The 22,452-nt window shown below is 39.0% G+C and overlaps 1 protein-coding gene across 1 annotated transcript in view; it reads right to left on the reverse strand.

Moving 5' to 3' along the window:
• The window catches only part of ergic2 (ERGIC and golgi 2), a 66,329-nt gene that overhangs the window by 21,560 nt on the left and 22,317 nt on the right, over positions 1 to 22,452 (reverse strand). The window contains exons 6-10 of the mRNA XM_048607396.1: positions 21,937 to 21,977; positions 14,975 to 15,076; positions 10,938 to 11,033; positions 9,140 to 9,195; positions 7,077 to 7,175 (exon numbers count right to left, since the gene is read on the reverse strand). Of these exons, the coding sequence (XP_048463353.1) occupies positions 7,077 to 7,175; positions 9,140 to 9,195; positions 10,938 to 11,033; positions 14,975 to 15,076; positions 21,937 to 21,977 (394 nt within the window). The remainder of the gene's footprint in view (positions 1 to 7,076; positions 7,176 to 9,139; positions 9,196 to 10,937; positions 11,034 to 14,974; positions 15,077 to 21,936; positions 21,978 to 22,452) is intronic.

Raw genomic sequence — 22,452 nt, forward strand, 5'->3', positions numbered from 1 at the left:
GTAGCAGACACTATTCGTGAATGGGTGTTCCCCAAGTCACACACTATATCTCACTTGCTCATTGCTCTAAGACTAAATATGACATAATCTTCATTTTCAACCTAGTTTGTTTGCTTAAAACCCACCTACCGTCAATCTGTGTTAATCAGACCTCAATTTGCATACACTTCATCCAATCCTCATACCTTGCAACACAGCTGCCAGCAGTGGGGTTTCAAAGAAGTCTCACAGTGGAATTGAAAAATTAATTCTGTTTCTCTTTATACAGATGCTGTCAGATCTGCTAAGTTACTTACCACATTCTGTTTTCATTTCAGATTTCCAGCATTCACAGTATTTTGCTTTCAAAAGGTTACTTAACACCTGCCACACTGCATCATGCTCCTAAATAGCACTGGTGACATCAAATCAGCATTACACCCTGATCTGCCTGTGCTGCATTCAGTTGTACCAATATGCCGTTAACGTTTGGTAGTAAGCGCAGGAACTTTCTGGGACTTGTACAATCATATTATAGCAGGTTTTCTGCTGACAGTGATACAGGACTGAATCTCTGAAAGAAGGCAAAGCCATTTGTAACACTGAAAATGCCTCTAACTACAGATTCAATAATTTTGTGTTGTTTTGTTTCAATGACTAATTTATGTTAAATACCTCATTTGTCTTCAGCTTAGTCAAGCAGCTAAAATAGAATCATTGAACTACTACAACACAAGAGGGACACCATTCAGACATGTACCCACACTGACTCTCTGCAAGACCAACTGACTCATTCCTACCCTATCTTTTTCCCAAAAGCCCTGCACAACATTTTATCTTCAGACAATCACATCGTTCTATTTTAAATCATTTGATTCAATCTGCGGCCAACATATGTAGTGGATTCCTAACTGCATACTGTGTGGAAAAGGTCTTCTGAATACACTATTGCTACTTTTGCCAATCTCCTTAAATCAGTGTCCTCTAATCTCTTGATTCCCATCAATGGAAACAGTTTCTCCTTAGCTACTCAACCCCTCATTATTTTGGACATGGCTATCAAATCTTCTCTTCTCCAAGGATATAGCCCCACCTTCTACAATCTATCATGTAATTGAAGTTTCTCAGCGTTGGGAACGTTCTCGTAAATTTTCTTATCATCCTTTCTCATGCTCTCAGATCCTTCCTAGTGTGGTGCCTAGGACAGGACAAAATACTTTGGATGAGGACAAGAGTTTTATACACGTTTATCATAACTTCCCAGCTTTTGCACTTTATAACTTCCATTATAAAGCCTAGGATCCTCTACGCTCGGTTAACCACTTTCTCAACTTGCCCAGCTATCTTCAACAATTCGCACACATTATGTTACATATCTCATGTACTAACTTGCCCACTTCCACCCTACTATTGTATTTCTAAAGCCCTGCAAAATATTGCAGTTCTGCTGCTATTACCTTCAGAATTATATCCTTCAGTTTATGTTACCTGTCCTCATTTTTTCCATAAGGAGAAATTTTGATTATTTGGTGAAATATTAGTTAGGTGTCACTGACTTCATGTTTTGTTTTGTGCTTTCATTTTCACTTAGTACTGATCAGTTATAATTTAAATGCCGTCATATAAAGATGAAATTTGAGTCGATCAAGCACATGCTGACAAATCGGATAGGCCAAAAGTATGCAGTAGAAGAAATTCCATATACAAGATGAGTTTGGGTGGCATTGCCGTGTTTTGGCAACCTATACATTCCTCTTCTTTCCATTCCCACCATCCTATCAGCCACCATGCTCTGAATTCTCTCAAACTACCCCCAATCATTCTTGTTTCTCCACTTCACACTCTCCTATTTATTTTACTAAGCTTTTGGTAATTCATTCTTTCTCCTCCTTTGCAATGGAATCCATTTTTGAAAAAAAAATTGAAGCTCTTTAGGATGTTTTTTAATATCAAAAACCTTATATAAATACAATTTCTTGTTGTTATGTTGGCCAACACATCCTTCACTTATATGTCTCATTGTATTTGCATTCCAGTTTCTCTTCCCTTCTCTGCTTCTACACATCTGTTTCTTCTTCTGATCATTGACATGCCTTTTTATTTTTTTAAAAACTTTTGTTCTTTCCTTTCAGATGAGATGAGGGCGCCATCAGAGAGGAGATCTCTCCACAGTCTTTCTAGGGGTGATTCTCAGTATATGGAGTTTTTCTTTGTTTCATCCTATGTCTCGCTTTCATGCCACCCATTTATTTATTTTCACTGCCTTTGCTGTTAATCTTCTTTCTATAGCCCCCTGTCCACTTCTTCCCTTTCACTGCAGCGTGCCAACAATTCTCCTTTTCTGGCACCCTACCCTGTAGCTTGTTGCCTCGTTATCATTTGTCGCAGCCACCATTTCAGCATCTGCTGTTCATGTTTTATCAGTCACCAGCTATATTGCTTTCCCTATTTCCAATGTTTTCTCTCATTAGCTTACATCGCCCTTATTCCAGCCACGTCTCCTCTCAATCATAGTTTTCTCTTCTCACCTCTTCTCTTTATTTCTTAGCTGTCTAAATTTCTGCCAGCCTCTATATTCTGCCATGCTATATATGGGCTGGCTCGCAAAATCTAGGGCCAGGCACTGAGGTCTGAATTAAATAAAAATGGCTTACAACAGTCTCCAGATACAATTAGTTAAATTGCTTATTAGAAGAATATACTTGCCTCCAATTTATTGAATAAACAAACAGGGGCCTAAAAGAAGGTAAAGAAACCATTCAGAAATCCATTTTTAAGAACACAAAATAGTTTGAAAAGAAACAAGAGCAGTTAATTCCAGAATATTGAACTTGAGGTGTTGCAGTGACACCTAATCAACTGGTTTGTCAAGCAAGTGTAGTGGCTCGAGTACACACCAATTAAAACCTACCAAAGCTATCAAGCTACAACAGGTTTGTGACATAGCAAGTAGTGGTATAAGATTGTTAGATATAGACAGATATATGAACAGAAACATAATGCTTCAAAGTCAGGTGTCAGAATTAAATTATCTATGATTATCTTTTAAATTTATTTTTAAATTGCTGAATTGGGCATTTCAGATTGCTTCAAGATAACTGAAGCACCTCAGTGCTCAGACAATTCAACTAACATGTGAATTCTACAAGTGCTATATAATCTTCAATCATCTTTCTCCATAGGGATCTAAATATTTTTCTTGATGGCTCTGTGATCGTTTTGACATCTACATTTGATTTTCAGGGTCTGTTCGTTTATTATCAACTCCTTTATTAAATGATGCAGTCACATAATGGTATTGTTTTCTATATTCATGTTTTAATTAAAGATTTGCTTCTTTAAAAGAAAAGGCAGCACGCAAAAAACTGTAAGACAGATGACTAGGAGACAGCAAGAACTACAGATGCTGGAGTCCGAGACAACACAAAATGGAGCTGGAGGAACACAGCAGGCCAGGCAACATCAGAGGAGCAGGAAAGTTGATGTTTTGGGTTGGAACCCTTCTTCAGAAGGGAGGTGAGGGAAAGGAGCTGGGAAATAAATAGAGAGAGGAGGGGTGGGGCTTGGGAAGGTAGGTGGAATGGTGATAGGTGAGTGCAGGTAGGGAGTGGTGGGGATTGGTCAGTGGGATGTGTGGGGCAGATCGGTGGAAGAGAAGGTGGACAGGTTATGTCAGGTCGTGTCAGGTCAAGCAGGTAGGGATGGGAGGGAGGGTTAGAATTGGGATGGTGCCGGGGGTGGGGAGAAAAGAAACTGATGATTTCCATGTTTAGGCCATTGGGCTGTAGGCTGTCGAGGTGGAATATGAGATGCTGCTCCTCCAGTTTGTGGCTGGTGTCACTGTGACACTGGAGGAGGCCCAGGATGGACATGTCACCCCAGGGAGTGTGAGGGGGGAATTAAAATGGTTGGCGACCAAAAGGTATTGTTGTTTATTGTGTACAGAGCGCAGATGCTCCACGAAACTGTCTCAGAGTCTACACTTAGTCTCACCGAAGTAGAGGAGGCCACATCAGGAGCAGTGGATACAATAGACCAAGTTGACTGATGTGCAGGTGAACCCCTGTGAGATATGGAAGGTTTGTTTTGTTCCTTGAATGGAGGTGAGGGGGGAGGTATAGGGGCAGGTGTAGCACTTTCTGCGGTTGCAGGGAAAGGAACCGGGTGTGGTGGGGTTAGTGGGGAGTGTGGAGTGGACGAGAGAGTTGTGGAGAGAACGGTCCCTACAAAAGGCAGATAGGGGTGGGGACTGTAGGTGACGGAAGTGGCGGAGAATGATACGTTAGATGCAGAGGTTGGTGGGGTGATATGTGAGGACAATGGCGGAGGACAAGGGGGGAGGACAAATTAAGCTATTTTAGTTGTTTTGACAGAAGGATAAGTATTGGACAGGACACAGAGAAATTCTTGATTCTTCCTTGAAAATTGCCATTGGGCCAGTTAGGTCCATTTGGGAATGCAAATGAAGTTTTGGTGCAATAGCTCACTAGAAAACAGTTCTTCAAATGCTGAACTCCCTCCGTATTGCAATAAATTACAATTAGATTACATATCAAAGATTGTGGAATGAAATTTGACCATACATCCTTCTCATTCAGAAACACAAGTGCTACCACTTGAGTGTGTTCCCCTGGAAACATTGTTCCGAATTAAAATTACTATGTAGTGAAAACATGTAAGCACATGAAACTTATTGACAGCATGAAAATAGGGAGCAATATAGAAAAATGGCACATGAAAAAAGATTTAGGGAAGCAATCTGGTGTATTTTGAAAATCAGCAAAGTTTAAATTCAAAATAATGCTTGAAACTAAGGTTCAAAATCAATTTTCTTATTTTTTTGCAAGGCATCCTTTGGCCTCTAACTTTAGACTTTAGCAATATCGCCATTCTCAAATCCATTTCAACTCAGATTTGATTCCAGGTTTTAAAACTTTTTTAAATACCTTAATATTGTTATTTATTATTTAACTAAGAAAATGATATCATTGCACACCTAATCCGATTTCGTCCTTTTTATATATTATTTCCACATGCATTTGGCTTTATGCTTTATTTACTGCCTTCAACTTCCCTTCCTTTCTGTTTATGTAAGTATGTTTGCTGCTTAATTCTCTCTTGCAATGAAAATTTTCTCGTTTGTTCTCTCCACATATCCTGACCAGTTTTTCAAACTAAAATTGTTTCAGTTCTCCCAGAGCAATGCTGAATTAAAGGATAGCTGTCTTATAGAAATAGGGCTATTATCAAGAAGGCACACGGCAGATTTGTTTTCAGACATAATGGCAGTGGCTTGAGCTCAAGCTTTTGAGCTGGGCCTCACTCATACACCGTACTTATTCTGTGGCTCCCGTTATGAGAGTTACTTTTTTCTCATTTGGCATCCCCTTCGTTGATATTTTTGTGCAGGATTTTTTGGACTTAAGGCTAATTTGTCCATCATTTGTGCTTCTATGGTGCAGCAGTAACATCCAGTGTACCCAGAGGTGCAGATTACATAATTTGGTGTGGTCATTCAGTGGTTAGCACTGCTGCCTCACAGTGTGAGGGTCCCAGGTTTGAATCCACCCTCAGGTATAGTTTTCAGGGATGTGTAGATTAGATGGGTTATAGGGGGATGGGTCTGGGTGGGATGCTCTGAGGGTCAGTGTGGACTTGTTGGGCCGAAGGGCCTGTTTCCACACTGTAGGGATTCCACGATTCTTCGGCTCCTCCAATTACTTTGATGGCTGTTTTAATTCTTCGGAGCAGAAACAAATCAATATAATTCTGATAACTTCCTTTATAATTTTAAAAATAAAAATATTTATTCTCAATTAAGGCATCCTATTAACACAATGAAGCCTCAGATGCATAGTATTAAACCTGCTAATTCGAGTGCTGCCAAATTATAATTCCAATGAGGATATATGCATACATTAGCTTGACTTTACAAATCCTGTATTATCCTAGCCTTAAAGTCCACACAACTATCAAAGGTCTTCAAGCAGGATGTTAAGACATACCTACTCTCTCTCTATCTATCTTAATTCCTTGTAGACTACCAGCTTCCCCTATTTTCTTTCTATCCCTGTATGCTGGTCTCTTTTCCTGCAAAATACAGGAATTCATGTGATATGAAGTGTTACATTTAACATCTTCTTGTTCTTGTGCATAAAAGCTACTTGCACTAAATGCACTAAAAGCATAAAATGGAGAAAAATTAGGTTTTGCATAATAATCAGATTTCATGGCCATCTGATCTGCATGTCAATGAAAACCTCAGATCTGCAAGATTTATCTTCTTCTAATTTAATTTAGTCAATGCTGTTAATCTAGTCCTGACATTTTGTTCTATAGACACTGCAATATCAGTGTTGAATTACTTCTTCGGCACATGTAACACAGATAATAGATTACGTCTAATAGCACCCAAACTGCTGGTGGGGACAGGAGCATGGGAAGAAGAATTTCAAGAAACCAAAGTAACATGAAAGATTGATATAACAAACCATTTTCCTTGCACATAAGTGAACTGTTCACAACTTCCACTTACAGCGATAACAGTCCTTTCACATTAAGATTCAAATGTCTACTGTGGGAAAACATTCCGTCATAATGAAAGAAAAGTGCATCTCTGCAAGTAACAGTTTCAAGGAATATCTTAGCCCTTCTTTCCAAAATAATAAAATATTCCTATAAAGAAAAAGTGAAATCCAGATTATCTGTGCACATAGCAGCAAATAGAGATATTAAAATGTAACACGTAATTTAATTTTTCTCAACCAACTTGTAAAATCCTGTTCTGCTTTGGTTAAGGTCAATGACTGTCATATCTTCCCAGCAACTATTCAATAAATGGAGTACCAATCAACTTCCCATTTCATGTAAAAATAATGCTACACAAGTACGATATTCTCACCAAATCAATACAACTGATATCACAGAGAGTTTTCAATTATCAACATGAACTCATCAGTTGAAATCATCATAACAGTGAAACAAGAAACAGCTGAGAAAGAGTCCGGATAGAATAGTGGAGAGTGAACAAGCTAATAAATGAATGGAAAATTCTTCTTACATGAAAGATAAAAACAAAAACAGAAAAAGCAGCTTACGATCTATGGCAATTTTTTCTGTTCCATCCAGTGGATTAATAAGTCCTGGAATTGGTTCTCCAAATGAGTAATGATCTATTCGGTGTGAAAAATTGTACACTAAAGACAAACACAGAAACTTCGCTGTCAGGCTGTACTTTATATCAACAAGCAACTTTTCAGAAATCCATTACTCTTGCTTTCCATACACAGACTGCTCTTCAAAAAGATTTATAACAAGAACACAGATCAAGAAAGCAAATACTCAGTGCATTAAGAGGAAAATTAAATTAAAGTTAAATTATATTTCAATGTAAATAAAGCATTTGCTGCTTTTCTTTCCCAGCCCAACATGTAAGCTCAGAGTATTTTTCCCTCAAATCTAGTCAAAATCAACCTGAAAAATAATTTTGGTATGTCGCAAGTTTAATTGCAACTTTAAACTCTAAAAATATGGTGGTGGACCAGAGCATCTGTAAAGTACGTGCAGTATTTAGGCTAAAGAGCACCTCCATGTGGTTAAAAGCAGTATGTCAGTAAAATTTTCCTCTCTTTTTAAATAATTACATTCATCAGCCAAGAAACTTTAAATCCTGTATATCATAAAGTAAGGAAAAAATAAATAGGAATTCCTTTTAAATCATTTAGATCAACAAAATTATAGTGCTGTATTATTAAAGGAGCCTTCAACAAATAAAATTTACATGCTCAGAGCTCTCGTTTCTAAGACTAAGCTTTCAAATAGGGGGTCTATTTTACAGAAATAACATTTCAGAGAGCTTGCAATCCACCCTCTCTCATTAACTTGCTAACATAGAGCTACTAGGTCCAGTCCAGTTCACCTACCCATTCATCCCTAAAATGTAGTGTAAAAAGAGCCAACTTTTTTAATCAATAAGTTTTTAGTTATAGATAAATAATCTCAACGGACTCAAATTCTGTACACCTAATTTTATCAAATTTATCACAATAAAAGCCATTTATATAAGGCCTTGATACCATATGTTAACATGCAGATAGATACAAGGCGCTAAATAGCTGCCTTCAATTTTGTGCTATCAAGTAGATCTGCACCCGAGTGGAGTCTGATTTCATTGGCAAGCAGGTGGTAAGTATTAAGTTTTTGGATCTTACGTGGAAGTTTTACATGGGATTGGCCATTACTTGAGTATATAAAGAGTAGCTCTCATTTTCATTCAAACTTTTGCTACAAAAACAGCAAAATGGTACTGAACCATACACAGCAGCAAAGACCCAGGCTTGATTATGCAGTGAGAGATAGTAGGATTGTGGAGTGAACCAGTCTCAGCGGGTAAGCAATAGGGATAGACATTGGTCTTAGTGCCTTTCTGCAGCGCAAAGGTAAGAGAAAGGGAAAGCAAAGTTCCCATTTGAGATAGTTACTCAATAATTGTATGGATTCCACTGGTGTAGCTGTGTTGCTCCCCATGATAAACAAAGCAGCGATGCATAATTTCTAGGTTCACGCAATCACTGCAATTAGCTTTGGGGAACAGTCAGCCGCAGTGCAACCACACCCAGACTGATCTTGTTCTTGAGAAGATAGATTTTAATATTTAAATAGTGTATTTCATGATCTCATGTAATCCCCACTTTACACCCAAGAACATTTTTTTTTTTTAAGTGCAGTGGCATTATCAGAAGTACAGCAGCTAATTTATGCAGAAACGGCCCCCAGAACCAGCAGTGGTATAAGAATAAGGTAATATGTTTTATTGAAGTTACTGGAGTGATTCTGTCCTTTTCAAATGTTAATCTAAGGTGGTAGGGGAAGCCTTAGTTAACAATCCATCTGAAAAGTTATGATCCAAATGATGCTTCGCTCCTTCTGTATTGCAATTAGAGTGTAGTTTAGATTTTATGTTCAAGTGTCTCAAAGGCTGCATGAACATACAATATTGGCTATGAAATGTCAGCGTTAATAACTAAACCAAAATTGAAAGGGACAAAAAGAATCTAGCAGCCCTATATTTCCTTTCGTAAGCATTATGCATTTTGTCAAATTTATCTGAATGGCATAAATTCATCTACAACTTTGTTAATAATAATCTGCTAACACTTACCATCATGACTAATGAGAGCTGCCATATGTGCATGACCTCGAGGATGAGGAATCGCCCTAATAGCATCAAGAAAATTTCTAAAATAAGTTAGGAAACTTTTAAGACAACCTGAGCATAAAGTAACATTGAATAAGATCCAATTCCTTCACCATTATAAAATATCTATCAAAATATTAACAACTATTGACAGAACCAGTAGCCAATATGAAAAAGGATTCACTTTATATTTCCCATTCACATTAATGAATTTATTTAGATTGTCAGGGCAAACTAGATACTGGACTGCAAAGTGGTGTGGCATGTAGAAGCAACAAGTGATCTCTATTTGGGACATGGAGGGAACACAGATAGAAAGACTGGATTGTGAGGTGGTGGTAGTGGGTGAGTGGATTTGGTCAGTGATACAAGTCAAGCCCTTGCTTCAAGTGAAGTGAATCACATTCTCCCATTAAAACGAAGGTAAAAAGTGTTTCAGAAAAATCTGAAACATTACCCTCTACAATTTTAAATACTTTACATTATTAATTTTGTAGTTATTTACTTAGCCTGTCCCCAAATCTCTTGCTCGTGTTTCCCTTTCCTAAAACCTTGCTGAAAGCAACTGAAAAAGCTGGTCCACTTTTTTCTCCGGAGCTCTCACAGCAAGGGTTCAGGAGAGTGAAGTGGTGAATGGGAAACATGAAAATGATTAGAACAGTGGCAGATCAACACTTCTGCATTGTCAGAACCCACACATTCACAACTCTGAGGCTCTGGTTTCTGATCAGATCTGGATCTGCACCTTAAAACTGGAACACAGGCTCAGAAGAGGGAAATGGCATATAGGTAAGTTGGGAAGTGGGAAGTTTGATGAAACCAAGGATCAGTGACAGGATAAGTCAGGAAGCAGCAGAGACCACCTGTCACCAACTCCATCAAATTACCAACCAGATGTGAAGATAAACTGCAGAATAGAAATTAAACTGTTATTGCACGTTGTACTTAATTCAAAACCACTCCAACCTCAATCATAGAATTATACAGCATAGAAGAGGCCCTTCAGCCCATCCAGTCTGTACCAACCTATCCTATTTTCTAGTACTTGGCCCAGAGCCTTAAATGTTACGACATTTCAAGTGTTCACCCACGTACTTTTAAAAGGCTGTTAGGTTTCCTGCCTCCACCGCCCTCCCATTTATTCAGTGAGTGTGCAAAGGATGCTCGTGCGCTTTCACTTCAGCTGAGCATCAGGCATTGTAAGCTCTTTCTCTGAAGGGTGACAAAAATGGGCCTTCCACTAAACATCTGGACAACTGAGGTTTTTTTCCAACCAGCTCCCACTGCATGACACAATTACCTATCAATTACAATCAATATCAAGATCCTGGAAAACAAAAAGTGGATCACTTTCCATATCTTCTGGAAGAAGCAAGGTAAAGGAAGCAAAATTCATCACCGCTTTCAACTCAACCTTCAGACAGACAGTGGGGTAGGGGGCTGGGTCTGGGTGGGATGCTTTTCAGGGGGTCAGTGCAGACTTGATGGGTTGAACAGCCCCTTTCCACACTGTAGGGATTCTATGATTTTAAGACTGTGACAAACCAGATTTTTGGTCCATTGGGAATCAAGGGATACAGGGAATGGTCAGGAAACTGAGATCAATGGAAAAGATCAGCCATTATCACATTGAACAGCAGAGCGGATTCGAGTGGCTGCATGGTCTATTGTTTCTTTACGTTTTTATATAAGTATGTTACCAAGTCAAAATCCAGCCATTAGTTTTGATTAATGGAGCTAGTAATATGATGAATGCACGTACTTGCCCACAGTTATGTGAAAATTTCCTGCAACTTTGTTGACATACAAGTGTCCGTGTATCCTGCAGGCATCAAGTGGATGAGATGATCTGTCTTCCCTGGAAAAAAAAAATCAATCAATTGCTGTCTTGAACCTGCTTAGTAATTGGGATACAGGATTTCAAAGAGTCACTACTCTGAGTAAAGAAATTCCTCTTCTTCTCAGTCTTAAATGGCCTCCCCGAAATTCTACAATAATGGCCTCTGGCTCCAGGATCTCCAGCCAAGGACAGCTTCCTATCGATATTCAATCAATCAGTCACACATAGAAGATCACAGAATCCTTAAAATGTGGAAACAGGCCATTCGGCCCACAGAGTCGACACAGACTCTCTGAAAAGCAACCCACCCAGAACCACACCCCCACCCCATCCCATCCCTGTAACACTGCATTTCCCATGGCTGATCCATCTAGCCTGCACATTCCTGGACACTATGGGCAATTTAGCAAGGCCAATCCACCTAACCTGCACATCTTTGGACTGTGGGAGGAAACCGGAGCACCGGGGGGAAATCTACGCAGATACGGGGAGAACGTGCAAACTCTACACAGGCAGTTGCCCGAGGTGCATTCAAACCTGGGTTCCTGGTGTTGTAAGGCAGCAATGCTAATCACTGAGCCACCATGCCTTGTAAGTTATACCTTATAAGTTTCAATGAGTTTCTTTCTTCGAAACTCCAGGTCTAGTGAGATAACTGATGTGTTTTTAATTTTCCAAAACTTTTTAGGTTTGGGGAAGGTTCCTATAGATGGAAAATAGCTAATCTAACCCATTTATTCAAAAATGGAGGGAAGCAGAGAGCAGCAAACTACAGGCCAGTTAAGTTAACATCAGTCATAGGGAAAATGCTTGAAGTTACCATTAAAGATATTATAACAGGGCACTTGGATAAGTTCAAGGTAATCAGGCAGAACCAAGATGGTTTTGTCAAAGTGAAATCATGTGTAACTAATGGCATTTGATAAAGTGCCACATTAAAGGTTATTGCGGAAATTAAAAACTCATATACTATAAGGGGTAACGTATTAGCATGAATAGAAGATTCATTAGCTAGCAGCTAGCAGGAATAAATGGGTCTTTTTTAGGCTGGCAGAATGCCACGAGTGATGTTCAATAAGGGTTGATGCTGGGAACTCAACTCTTTATAACTTACGTAAATGATTTGGATGAAAGGATTTAAGGTATGGTAGCTGATTTTTCTGATGACACAAAGATAGGGAGGAAAGTGAGTTGTGAAGTGGGCATAATGATAGCAGGCAATCTGGAAAGAGAAGAAAATGTTACGTTTTATTGCGAGGGTTATTAAATGTAAGTGTAGGGAGATTCTGCTTCAGTTATAAAAAACAAAGAAAATTACAGCATAGGAACAGGCCCTTCGGCCCTCCAAGCCTGCGCCGATCCAGATCCTCTATCTAAACCTGTCACCTATTTTCCAAGGATCTATATCCCTCTGCTCCCTGCCCATTCATGTATCTGTCTAGATACATCTTAAATGACACTATTGTGCCTGCCTCTACCACCTCCACTGGCAACGCGTTCCAGGCACCCACCACTCTCTGTGTAAAGAACTTTCCACGCATATCTCCTTTAAAAATTTCCCCTCTCACCTTGAAATCGTGACCCCTAGTAATTGAGTCCCCCACTCTGGGGGAAAGCTTCTTGCTATCCACCCTGTCTATACGTCTCACGATTTTGTAGACCTCAATCAGGTCCCCCCTCAACCTCTGTCTTTCTAATGTAAATAATCATAATCTACTCAACCTCTCTTCATAGCTAGCGCCCTCCATACCAGGCAACATCCTGGTGAACCTCCTCTGCACCATCTACTAAGCATCCACATGCTTTTGGTAATGTGGCGACCAGAACTGCACGCAGTATTCCAAATGTGGTCGAACCAAAGTCCTATACAACTGTAACATGACCTGCCAACTCTTGTACTCAATACCCTGCCAACTCTTGTACTCAATACCCCGTCCGATGAATGAAAGCATGCCGTATGCCTTCTTGACCAGTCTATTCACCTGCGTTGCCACCTTCAGGGTACAACGGACCTGAACACCCAGATGTCTCTGTGCATCAATTTTCCCCAGGGCTTTTCCATTTACCACATAGTTCGCTCTTGAATTGGATCTTCCAAATTGCACCACCTCACATTTGCCTGGATTGAACTCCATCTGCCATTTCTCCACACAACTCTCCAATCTATCTATAATCTGCTGCATTCTCTGACAGTCCCCTTCACTATCTGCTACTCCACCAATCTTAGTGTCATCTGCAAACTTGCTAATCAGACCATCTATACCTTCCTCCAGATCATTTATGTATATCACAAACAACAGTGGTCCCAACACAGATCCCTGTGGAACACCACTGGTCACAGTTCTCCATTTTGAGAAACTCCCTTCCACTACAACTCTGTCTCCTGTTGCCCAGCCAGTTCTCTATCCATCTAGCTAGTACACCCTGGACCCCATGCGACTTCACTTTCTCCATCAGCCTACCATGGGGAACCTTATCAAACGCCTTACTTAAGTCCATGTATATGACATCTACAGCCCTTCCCTCATCTATCAACTTTGTCACTTCCTCAAAGAATTCTATCAAGTTGTTAAGACATGACCTTCCCTGCACAAAACCATGCTGCCTATCACTAATAAGCCCATTTTCTTCCAAATGTAAATAGATCCTATCCCTCAGTATCTTCTCCAGCAGCTTCCCCACCACTGACATCAGGCTCACCGGTCTAGAATTACCTGATTATCCTTGCTACCTTTCTTAAACAAGGGGACAACATTAGCAATTCTCCAGTCCTCCGGGACCTCGCCCGCGCTCAAGGATGCTGCAAAGATATCTGTTAAGGCCCCAGCTATTTCCTCTCTTGCTTCCCTCAGTAACCTGGGATAGATCCCATCCAGATCTGGGGAGTTATATAGTGCATTGGTGAGACTGCACTCCAGTGCTGTGTAAAAATGGTCACAATACTTTGGACAGATGTTAGTTTGTTGCCAACAGTTCAGTGAAGGTTTATCAGACTGATGCCTGAAATGAGTAGATTGTTCTGAGGAAAGGCCAGAGGGGCTTAAGGCTTGTATCCCCTGGAGTTATAAAGATTCAGAGGTGCCTTAATTGAAATATACAAGATTCTGAGGAGACTTGACCATGTGATATTGAAAGATTGTTTCCTCTTGTGGGAGAATCTAGAACTGGGGTCACAGTTTAAAGATAAGGGGTCGCCCATTAAAAACTGAGGTCAGGAAACTATTTTTTCTCTCAGAGGGTTGAGTGTATTTGGAATTCCCTTTTTCAAAAGGCAATGGATGCAGAACCTTTAAATATTTTTAACGCACAGGTGGATACGTTCTTGATTACCAAGGGGATGAAATATTATCAGGGATGTGCAGGAATATAGAATTTAGGTCAAAATCAGATCAGCTATGATCTTTCTGAATGGCAGTGTGAAGGGCTGAGTGGCCTATTCTTGTTCTTTCTTCACACGTTCATACGTTAGATGTTGGGAGTTCTATCTGAAATACCATTCTACAGGCTAATGTACATTGTTATAGACTGACTATCCAACAGAAAGATGTTCAATATTTTCAGCAGGGTTTATGATTGTTTAGTTGCATGGTTTACAATGGACTTAGGAGCTCCAGGTGCATTTGACAGATTATCCTTGACATCAATAATTGGGGCAGGACTGGCAGCAGCAATATTATGTGGAGTGGATTTGAGATCAACATTCCCTGCCCCAGTTCCTGGGCTTGGAAAAGGTTACCAAAGATACCAAGGAGACCAATTTCCCATAGATATCAGTCTATGTATTCAACCAAATTAAAGGGAGTCAAAGTTATAATTTGGCAGTTTACATACTCATTCTTATGCTGACACTCTTTACGCCACATATTTCATCAGGTTAGAATCTACAAAGAAAACCTATTCAATAATAGGTTCTGCAGAGTTCAGGACACAACTATTTCAGATTTTGTCAGATTAGATACCTGGGTGGCAACACAGTAGGGGATCCTTTAAAAGCACTTTTGAATAAAAGATCTTGAAGAGAATGTTCTTCTTGCACCTTTTTACGAATTGTTTGAAGTGTTCTAAAGAAAAAACAGGGAAAACAATGTACTCAGAAATCACTTCCATACCTACTGGTGACAACCCACTTTTTATTTTAAACAAGACATCGACAAAGAACCAACTAAATTCATCTGTTAATAGTTTTATTGTTCAGTAATTAATCTAATTAAATTAGATTCTAGTTCCCAAAATAGGGTGGAATATTCTATAATAAAGTTCACTGATATAAATGGCATCAGTTAGTAATTAACATAATAATCTGACCCTTCCCACTTGGTGAACTGTTAATCTGATGAAGTTATCATGGTGAACTGATAGCATTGTATGCATGAGTAATCAGGTTTGACAAGATAACTTATGCTAAATTCTCCATTGGATGTTACAGTCTACCCATTTTTCTGAAATGAACTGTCAGGTGAACTGTCAATCAGAATTGTCATTCTGATGAAAGTGCTTCCAATAAGGGAGAAAACAAAATGAAAAAGCAACGGATGTTGTCTCATAACTACACAAGATAGACAGGACAGTGAAGGTGGCGTTGGTATGCTTGCCTTTATAGGTTAGTGTATTGAGTAGAGGAGTTGGGAGGTCATGTTGCAGCTATACAGGACATTGGTTAGGCCACTTTTGGAATACTGCATGAAATTCCGGTCTCCCTGCTTTAGGAAGAATGTTGTGAAACTTGAAAGGGTTCAGAAAAGATTTATAAGGATGTTGCCAGGATTGGACGGTTTGAGCTGTAGGGAGAGGCTGAATAGACTGGGGCTATTTTCCCAGCATCGTCGTAGGCTGAGGGGTGATTTTATAGAGGTTTATAACATCATGTGGGACATAGATAGGGTGAATAGTCAAGGTCTTTTCCCTGGCGTCGGGGAGTCCAAAACTGGAGGGAATAGGTTTAAAGGTGAGAGGGGCAAGATTTAAAAGGGACCTGAGGGGCAAGATTTAAAAGGGACCTAAGGGGCAACCTTTTCATGCAGAGAGTAATGCATGTATGGAATGAGCTGCCAGAGGAAGTAGTGGAGGCTGGTACAATTACAACATTTAAAATGGTATCTGGATAGGCCAAATGCAAATGGGACCAGATTAATTTAGGATATCTGGTCGGCATGGATGAGTTGTTTACATGCTGTACAGCTCTGACCCAGTTATAAACAGCTATTGACAAGACTTTTCAAAGAGGTTTGACTGCTTACAAGATGGTTTAAGTGAGAATCATACCCCATCAATTTATGGCAAGGCAAAAGCAGGCAGCTCTGATTAAGTCTGATATAAACTTGAAGGTATATTCTGGACTGGGATTGGAGATGTGCTGGGTGCTGTAATAAAAGGGAGCTTAGCACATATTCCAATGTTTTCTTTGTGGCAAATAAAATTGTAATGACCATCGTAACAGCAAGCATATAGCCATGTGATGCACACAGAAATAAATGAGTGTAAAAGTGGATTTTCATTTTAAAATTATACTGGAAATGTCCAGACATTTAACTCAAAAATTGCAGAGATCTAAAATCAAGGTTATGACGTGCAAAAGAAATCTAGATCACACTTTATACGTTTTAAGTTACAAGAAGTTTTAGGAATTAACTGTAAAAACTTGAGGACATCTGATCAAGAGATTAATAAGAAACCTTGAAGTAAATAAAATTCAAAACAAGCCTGGCATTCATTATAGTAGAAAGATGACATGTTTGTACTGCAAGCTCTCAGTTAATAATGGAAAAATAGTAGCAAGTGATCAGTTATATTCAACTATTATTCCTTTGGACAACAGAATCAAAGAGATGTGTTGAAGGAAAAATAATTAGTTTAAATTTCTGCTTGAATCATCGGAAAACATGCCATATTGCCACAGAGATATTGATTCAAAGTGGAGCCTTTGCTGGAATGCTCTTTTGTTCAAGTTATCTTTGTATGTTTGTTGACAGAAGCAACGAGCTCAGTTTGAGAAGAGTCAGACACAGTTGCAGATTTAGCTATGTGTGGGCTGTAACTCAGAGTGAGGATTGCCAACACAAAATGATTGTTATTAGTTAGGCCTGCATTTCAAGCAAAGAAAATACTAACTTCATGATTCAGCATCTGAAATGCCAGTGGAGATTTGTCTCAATTTGACAGAAAAGCAGCTGGAAAATCTTTTTCCAGCTTGTAGCTAGTGGAAGATATCTACAATGGCTCTGACAGAGTCTTGTTGAAGAAAGGAGAGTCAGTTTGGGAAGTTGTGGGAAGACAGTTATGTATCTGCCAACAATAAGGTCAATGAGTTGAAGAATCTAGTCTATAAGTAGAATTTGGAGTGTTGTATCGCCAAAAGGCTAATTGAATAAACAGAGCAGAAATCAAAGTGACTTCAGACATACCTTTGGGTTGGTTACAAGAAAGATGAACGAACTTTCAGGTTTTGTAAGACAAGTGAATTATTTGCTGGGGTGTGGGAAGTCGACTATAAATTGTGCAACAATTATTTTACATCAAATTAAACACAATGAATAGATATTGGAAGTCTATTAGAATGCAGATGTTGTCTTAAAAAATGAAACCGCACAATAGCTGGAATGGTCGAATAAGAAAATTCGTATTTTTAAATATTTTTAACTAGTAAATTAAAGGTATTTGAATAGATTCACTTCTTTTGGGAGCCAAGACCCAGGGAGGGACAAACAGGACGGAGCTTGTAGCACAAGTTGTTATAAAACATAGTGTCAAGGTAGTTGCATTGTTGTTTGATTTCTTGCTTTACAAAATAAAATTTGCTTCTGATTAAAAATAATGTGAAACCTTGTGGTACAGTTTGTCAGTTAATGTCACCTTGGGGTGCTCAGACTTCTTCAAATTTTAACAGTCCGTCACAAGATCATTAAAAAGTGTGCAACCTGGAACAGCAACAATGGAGCAAGAGCTCTCAATCATATATTGAAATCACTAGCTGTGAAGAAAAGAGATTTTAAGATATCTATTGCTATGGATTGAAGAGTAACAATAAATATATCCTAGGTAGGCCTGTTGAGTTCAAATACTTAATAAAAACCTACAATCCTCAACTACAGCATCAAACTGCCTGTTAAATGTCTTCAGTGGTTTTGCTTCCACTGTCTTAGTCGTAAATATTACCAGTCTCTACCAATGTGCTCTTTTGACCTGTAGTCATGATTTGATCCTCTCTATTGAAACCTTTATAACTCCATAAAATTGTTTTCTGTCTTTCAAAGACAAAAGGATTAAGATTTCCGTGCTTTTCCTTATAACTAAGTCCCAACATTCCTGGCAAGATGTACCTGGCCACGCACTGGGAAAGCAAAACCCGTGCATGCCCCATGATCATTCGTGCACTGGATGGTCACTACTAAATGGCCAATGAAGGATTTCTCCCCAGACCTCCATGCTAGACATTCCCAACAGTTACGTACAGATGGCCCATGAATCCCAGGACCCTCCATGCGCCAGAACAAAGCCCATACCATCAGAACTCAGCCATATGACTACTTCCAGCTCCAGACAAACTGTAAAAACTTGCAACTGCCGAATCGGGCTCTTGAAAGGTTAAGACGACAGGTCACATCACCTCCAGTTGGGAAGTTGAGTCGAAAGCTATAGGAATATGGTTGGGGAGTCGTGGAAAATTTAGTCTTTTCAGCAAGGGGCTAGAGGATCAGGCATCAGATCCAGGAAGCAGTCTGCTATTCCAGAAGGAAGCAACACATGATACAAGTAGGAAATTACATTTCTCACTCATATTTTAAAGTTTTGCTTTCTTGATAAGTTTAAAATATGTTCAAAAGAAAAACAAATAAGTTTTCAAAAAATAAATCCTGTGCACATTGCAGAAGAGACAAGGTGAGGCCATCAAAATTTAAAAGTGAAATGGATGATCCTAAAATGATCGAAGTTCTCACTAATAATCTTATACGCTGTAAAGATAAATGCATCCAGGTGTTATGTGCAAAACATTAATGATCATGTGGCAAAGTACACAGAAGTTACTGAGAGCTGGAGCAGCAAGAATTATGCCTTCAAATGTGTGGAGTGTATTGGCTTCGTCATACAGATGTTCCTGGATGAACTGTGCAAATTGAGTTTTTGAATACTGATAGTAAACGTGTACAGGCAGCTTAGTGCCGACTATGTTCATTTTGTATGTCAAATTTTGACCAGGTTCTGAACTTGCTTACAAGACTTTGTCTTTGCAGGAATCTTGAAGCTAACTGCATGCAACAGTGCCTCCATTGTGACAGCAACCAAGCAATTTCATGCCGACAATGACTTTGAATTACCGAAGACGGTGACACGTACGTCAGATGGAGCTTCTGTATGCTGGGAAAGAAAAATGGAATAGCACAACCTTGTGACATGAAATCAAACATTGTCGGAACAGCGCTGTGTTGCTCACAGATATCTGGGAATGGATGATGATTGGATGCAGATGTCAATTGTGCAAGATATTAAAACGCCTCTAAGGATAGTGTGTACAATGTCCAACAAATCAACTGTTAAAAAGGTTTTTCAAAGCTGATACAGTGGCATTTGAACTTCTGAATGAAGAGAGATGCCTGTCAAGACACTTCAAGTACTGCACACAATCCAATAAATGTAACAATCCAATAAACAAATACTGCCTGAAAATGCGCGCAGACCTACAATATCGCCTTGCATTGACAGCTGCGCATGATGTTCTTGAACTGCATCACTGTGCAAATTCTTCCAAAGAAGATATTTGACAACAATTAAAGCAATGCAATTCGCAAAGGCCAAGATCAATAAACTAAAGTCTCAGCATTTATGTGAGCATGTTTATTGAAATTACAAAGTTAAGCATGTTCTGATTGCTCTCAATAGTAACAGTGCTGCAATTCTTCAATTTATTCAATTGCTATGTGACCATCTAGAAAGCTGATATCCAGAGAAGAAATTACGAGAGTGGCAAGCATTTGATCAGGATGCAGTTGCCAAGACAATGGATTAAAAATTTGGAAAAGACAGCATTATGCGACTGATATCAAAATATTCCATTTTTGTACCAAACTATAACGAAAGTTTGGCCATAAAGATACATTAGGAATATTCAAATTTATGGTTGTGGGGAAAAAGTCAAGTGATTTCAAGTTTGATTCCATTGAAGCATTCAGTGATTTTGTGGACCATGCTCCAAGAGATGGCCAGTTTCAAGAAACGTCCAATCTTCTGGACATTTGTGCAACATTTCAGTCAAGTGCTGTCTGTGAGTGTGGATTTAGCTTCATGAACTTGACTAAGTGTAAATCCAAAAACAGATCATAGGGTCAGCACAGCATGGAAACAGACCCTTCAGTCCAACTTGTCTGCACCAACCAGACATCCCAACCTGCCCTAGTCCCATTTGCCAGCACTTGGCCCATATTCCTCTAAACCCTTTCCATTCATATACCCATCTAGATGCCTATTAATAGATGTAATTATACTGATCTCCACCACTTCCTCTGGCAGCTCGTTCCATACACACACCACCTTCTATGGTGAAAAAGTTACTCCTCAGGTCCCTTTTAAATCTTTTCCGCTTTCACCTTAAACCTACGCACTCTAGTTTTGGACTCCCCCACCCTAGGAAAAGGACTTTAGTTATTCACCCTATCCAATACTCCTCACGATTTTATAAAGTTCTATAAGGTCACCCCTCAGCCTCCAATGTTCCAGGGAGAAAAGACCCAGCCTATTCAGCCTCTCCCTATAACTCAAACCCTCCAATCCCAGCAACATCCTGGTAAATCTTTTCTGCACCCTCTCAAGTTTAACAACATCCTTCCTATAGAAGGGCAACGGGAATTGTACACAGTATTCTATAAGTGGCCTCACCAAAGCCCTGTACAGCTGCAACATGACATCTCAACTCCGATACTCAACGTTCTGACCAATGAAGGCGAATGTGTCAAACGTCTTTTTCACTACTGTCCACTTGGAACTCCACTTTCAAGGAACAATGCACCTGCACCTGTAGGTCAATTGGACAACTTGATGCAAATAAGTTGTATATTTCACCTGAACAAAAGATCAACCTGAATGCTGCGTCCAAACATTGGGCAATGAACAAAGATAGGAGCAAAAAGTTGCCAAAGGAGTGAATACATTACTAATGTTCTCTTTTGGTCATGTAACATATGTCGTGTATATAGTGTCGATACTAAATGGGACTGCAGACATCCGAGCTGAACAAATAATTTTGTTTATTTTAGCAGGTAAAATACCTGCAGCTGTAAAATAATGTAAATGCACACCTTTAATAGTGAACACTGTGAAAAGAATCACTGTATGCAGGTAGAATGTCTGTAACTATAAAATAATACAAATGCGTACTTTTAATAGTTAGAAACAAACTGCAAAAAAATTGCAATATTTCTGCTCAGTGGATATAATATGCCACTCAGACTACTGTGGGTTCTTAACAAGCCCGAGGAAAATTAGAGGGAGCACTAATAGGGACAGGATTAAACATGGTGAAATAATCCACTGACATTCATGAGCCAGATCTTGGTACTTGAAGAACAATACTTGAGCATTCCTCTAATTATTTTGATCTGAATAAAAACAAAAGGGCACATTGATTTTCACAGTAAAGTTTTGCTTACACCAACGTAAATTTAGCCTTTATTAAAAGTTCAGAGATTTGAAGTATAAGGCTGTGGCTTGCTTATTATTGACCCATTACTATGTACTGATTTGGAGCTATTTAAATTGTCATAAGAATGATTACAAAATTGTCAAAGAATCTGAGCCATTTGTTAGCATTACAATTATGAAAGAAATTGCTCTATTTGTACACATATCTCTTATATTGTTAATGCAGCTAGGAATGTTACTTTCAAGTACAACTATGTCAGATAAGGAAATTTTTAGAATCTGTATATCTTACCTTTGCCACATTCTTTGACGTGAAGATAATTCAAAAACAGTCTACAATATTTTTTAAAAGAAAAACATAAAGCTGTCAATTATTTAGGTCTTCATAAAAGATGAGAAGTCTGAAATTCATAGACAAAGAATTTTTTGAAAGGTATTTCTTAAAGATTGCACAAAATAATTCCGATAATTGAGCCAGGATGAAAATAAAATTGATGCCACATGGAGTGAAAGTGCCTGTAACTTGGGTATACATAACAACAGACATTCTCCCAACAAAAAGGGTTGTAAATTGTAGTGTATATCGCCTGTCAAACAGCCCGACTGCAGTTTTGCCAAAAGCTTAGGTGAAAGTCAAATGTTCAAATTCTCAACTGAGGAACGAGTGTGCATCATTGTTTCAGGCTGCTTCCAAACAGCTTACACGGGTTCGTCGACACTAAGCTATTCTTGCATACCTAGGATACTTAAGATATTGTGTAATATGGGTACACATATGAATGAAAAAAAAAATACACTGACTACGTAG

Source organism: Rhincodon typus, chromosome 18 (assembly GCF_021869965.1).
Source record: "Rhincodon typus isolate 14 chromosome 18, sRhiTyp1.1, whole genome shotgun sequence".
NCBI classification, from domain to species: Eukaryota; Metazoa; Chordata; class Chondrichthyes; order Orectolobiformes; family Rhincodontidae; genus Rhincodon; species Rhincodon typus.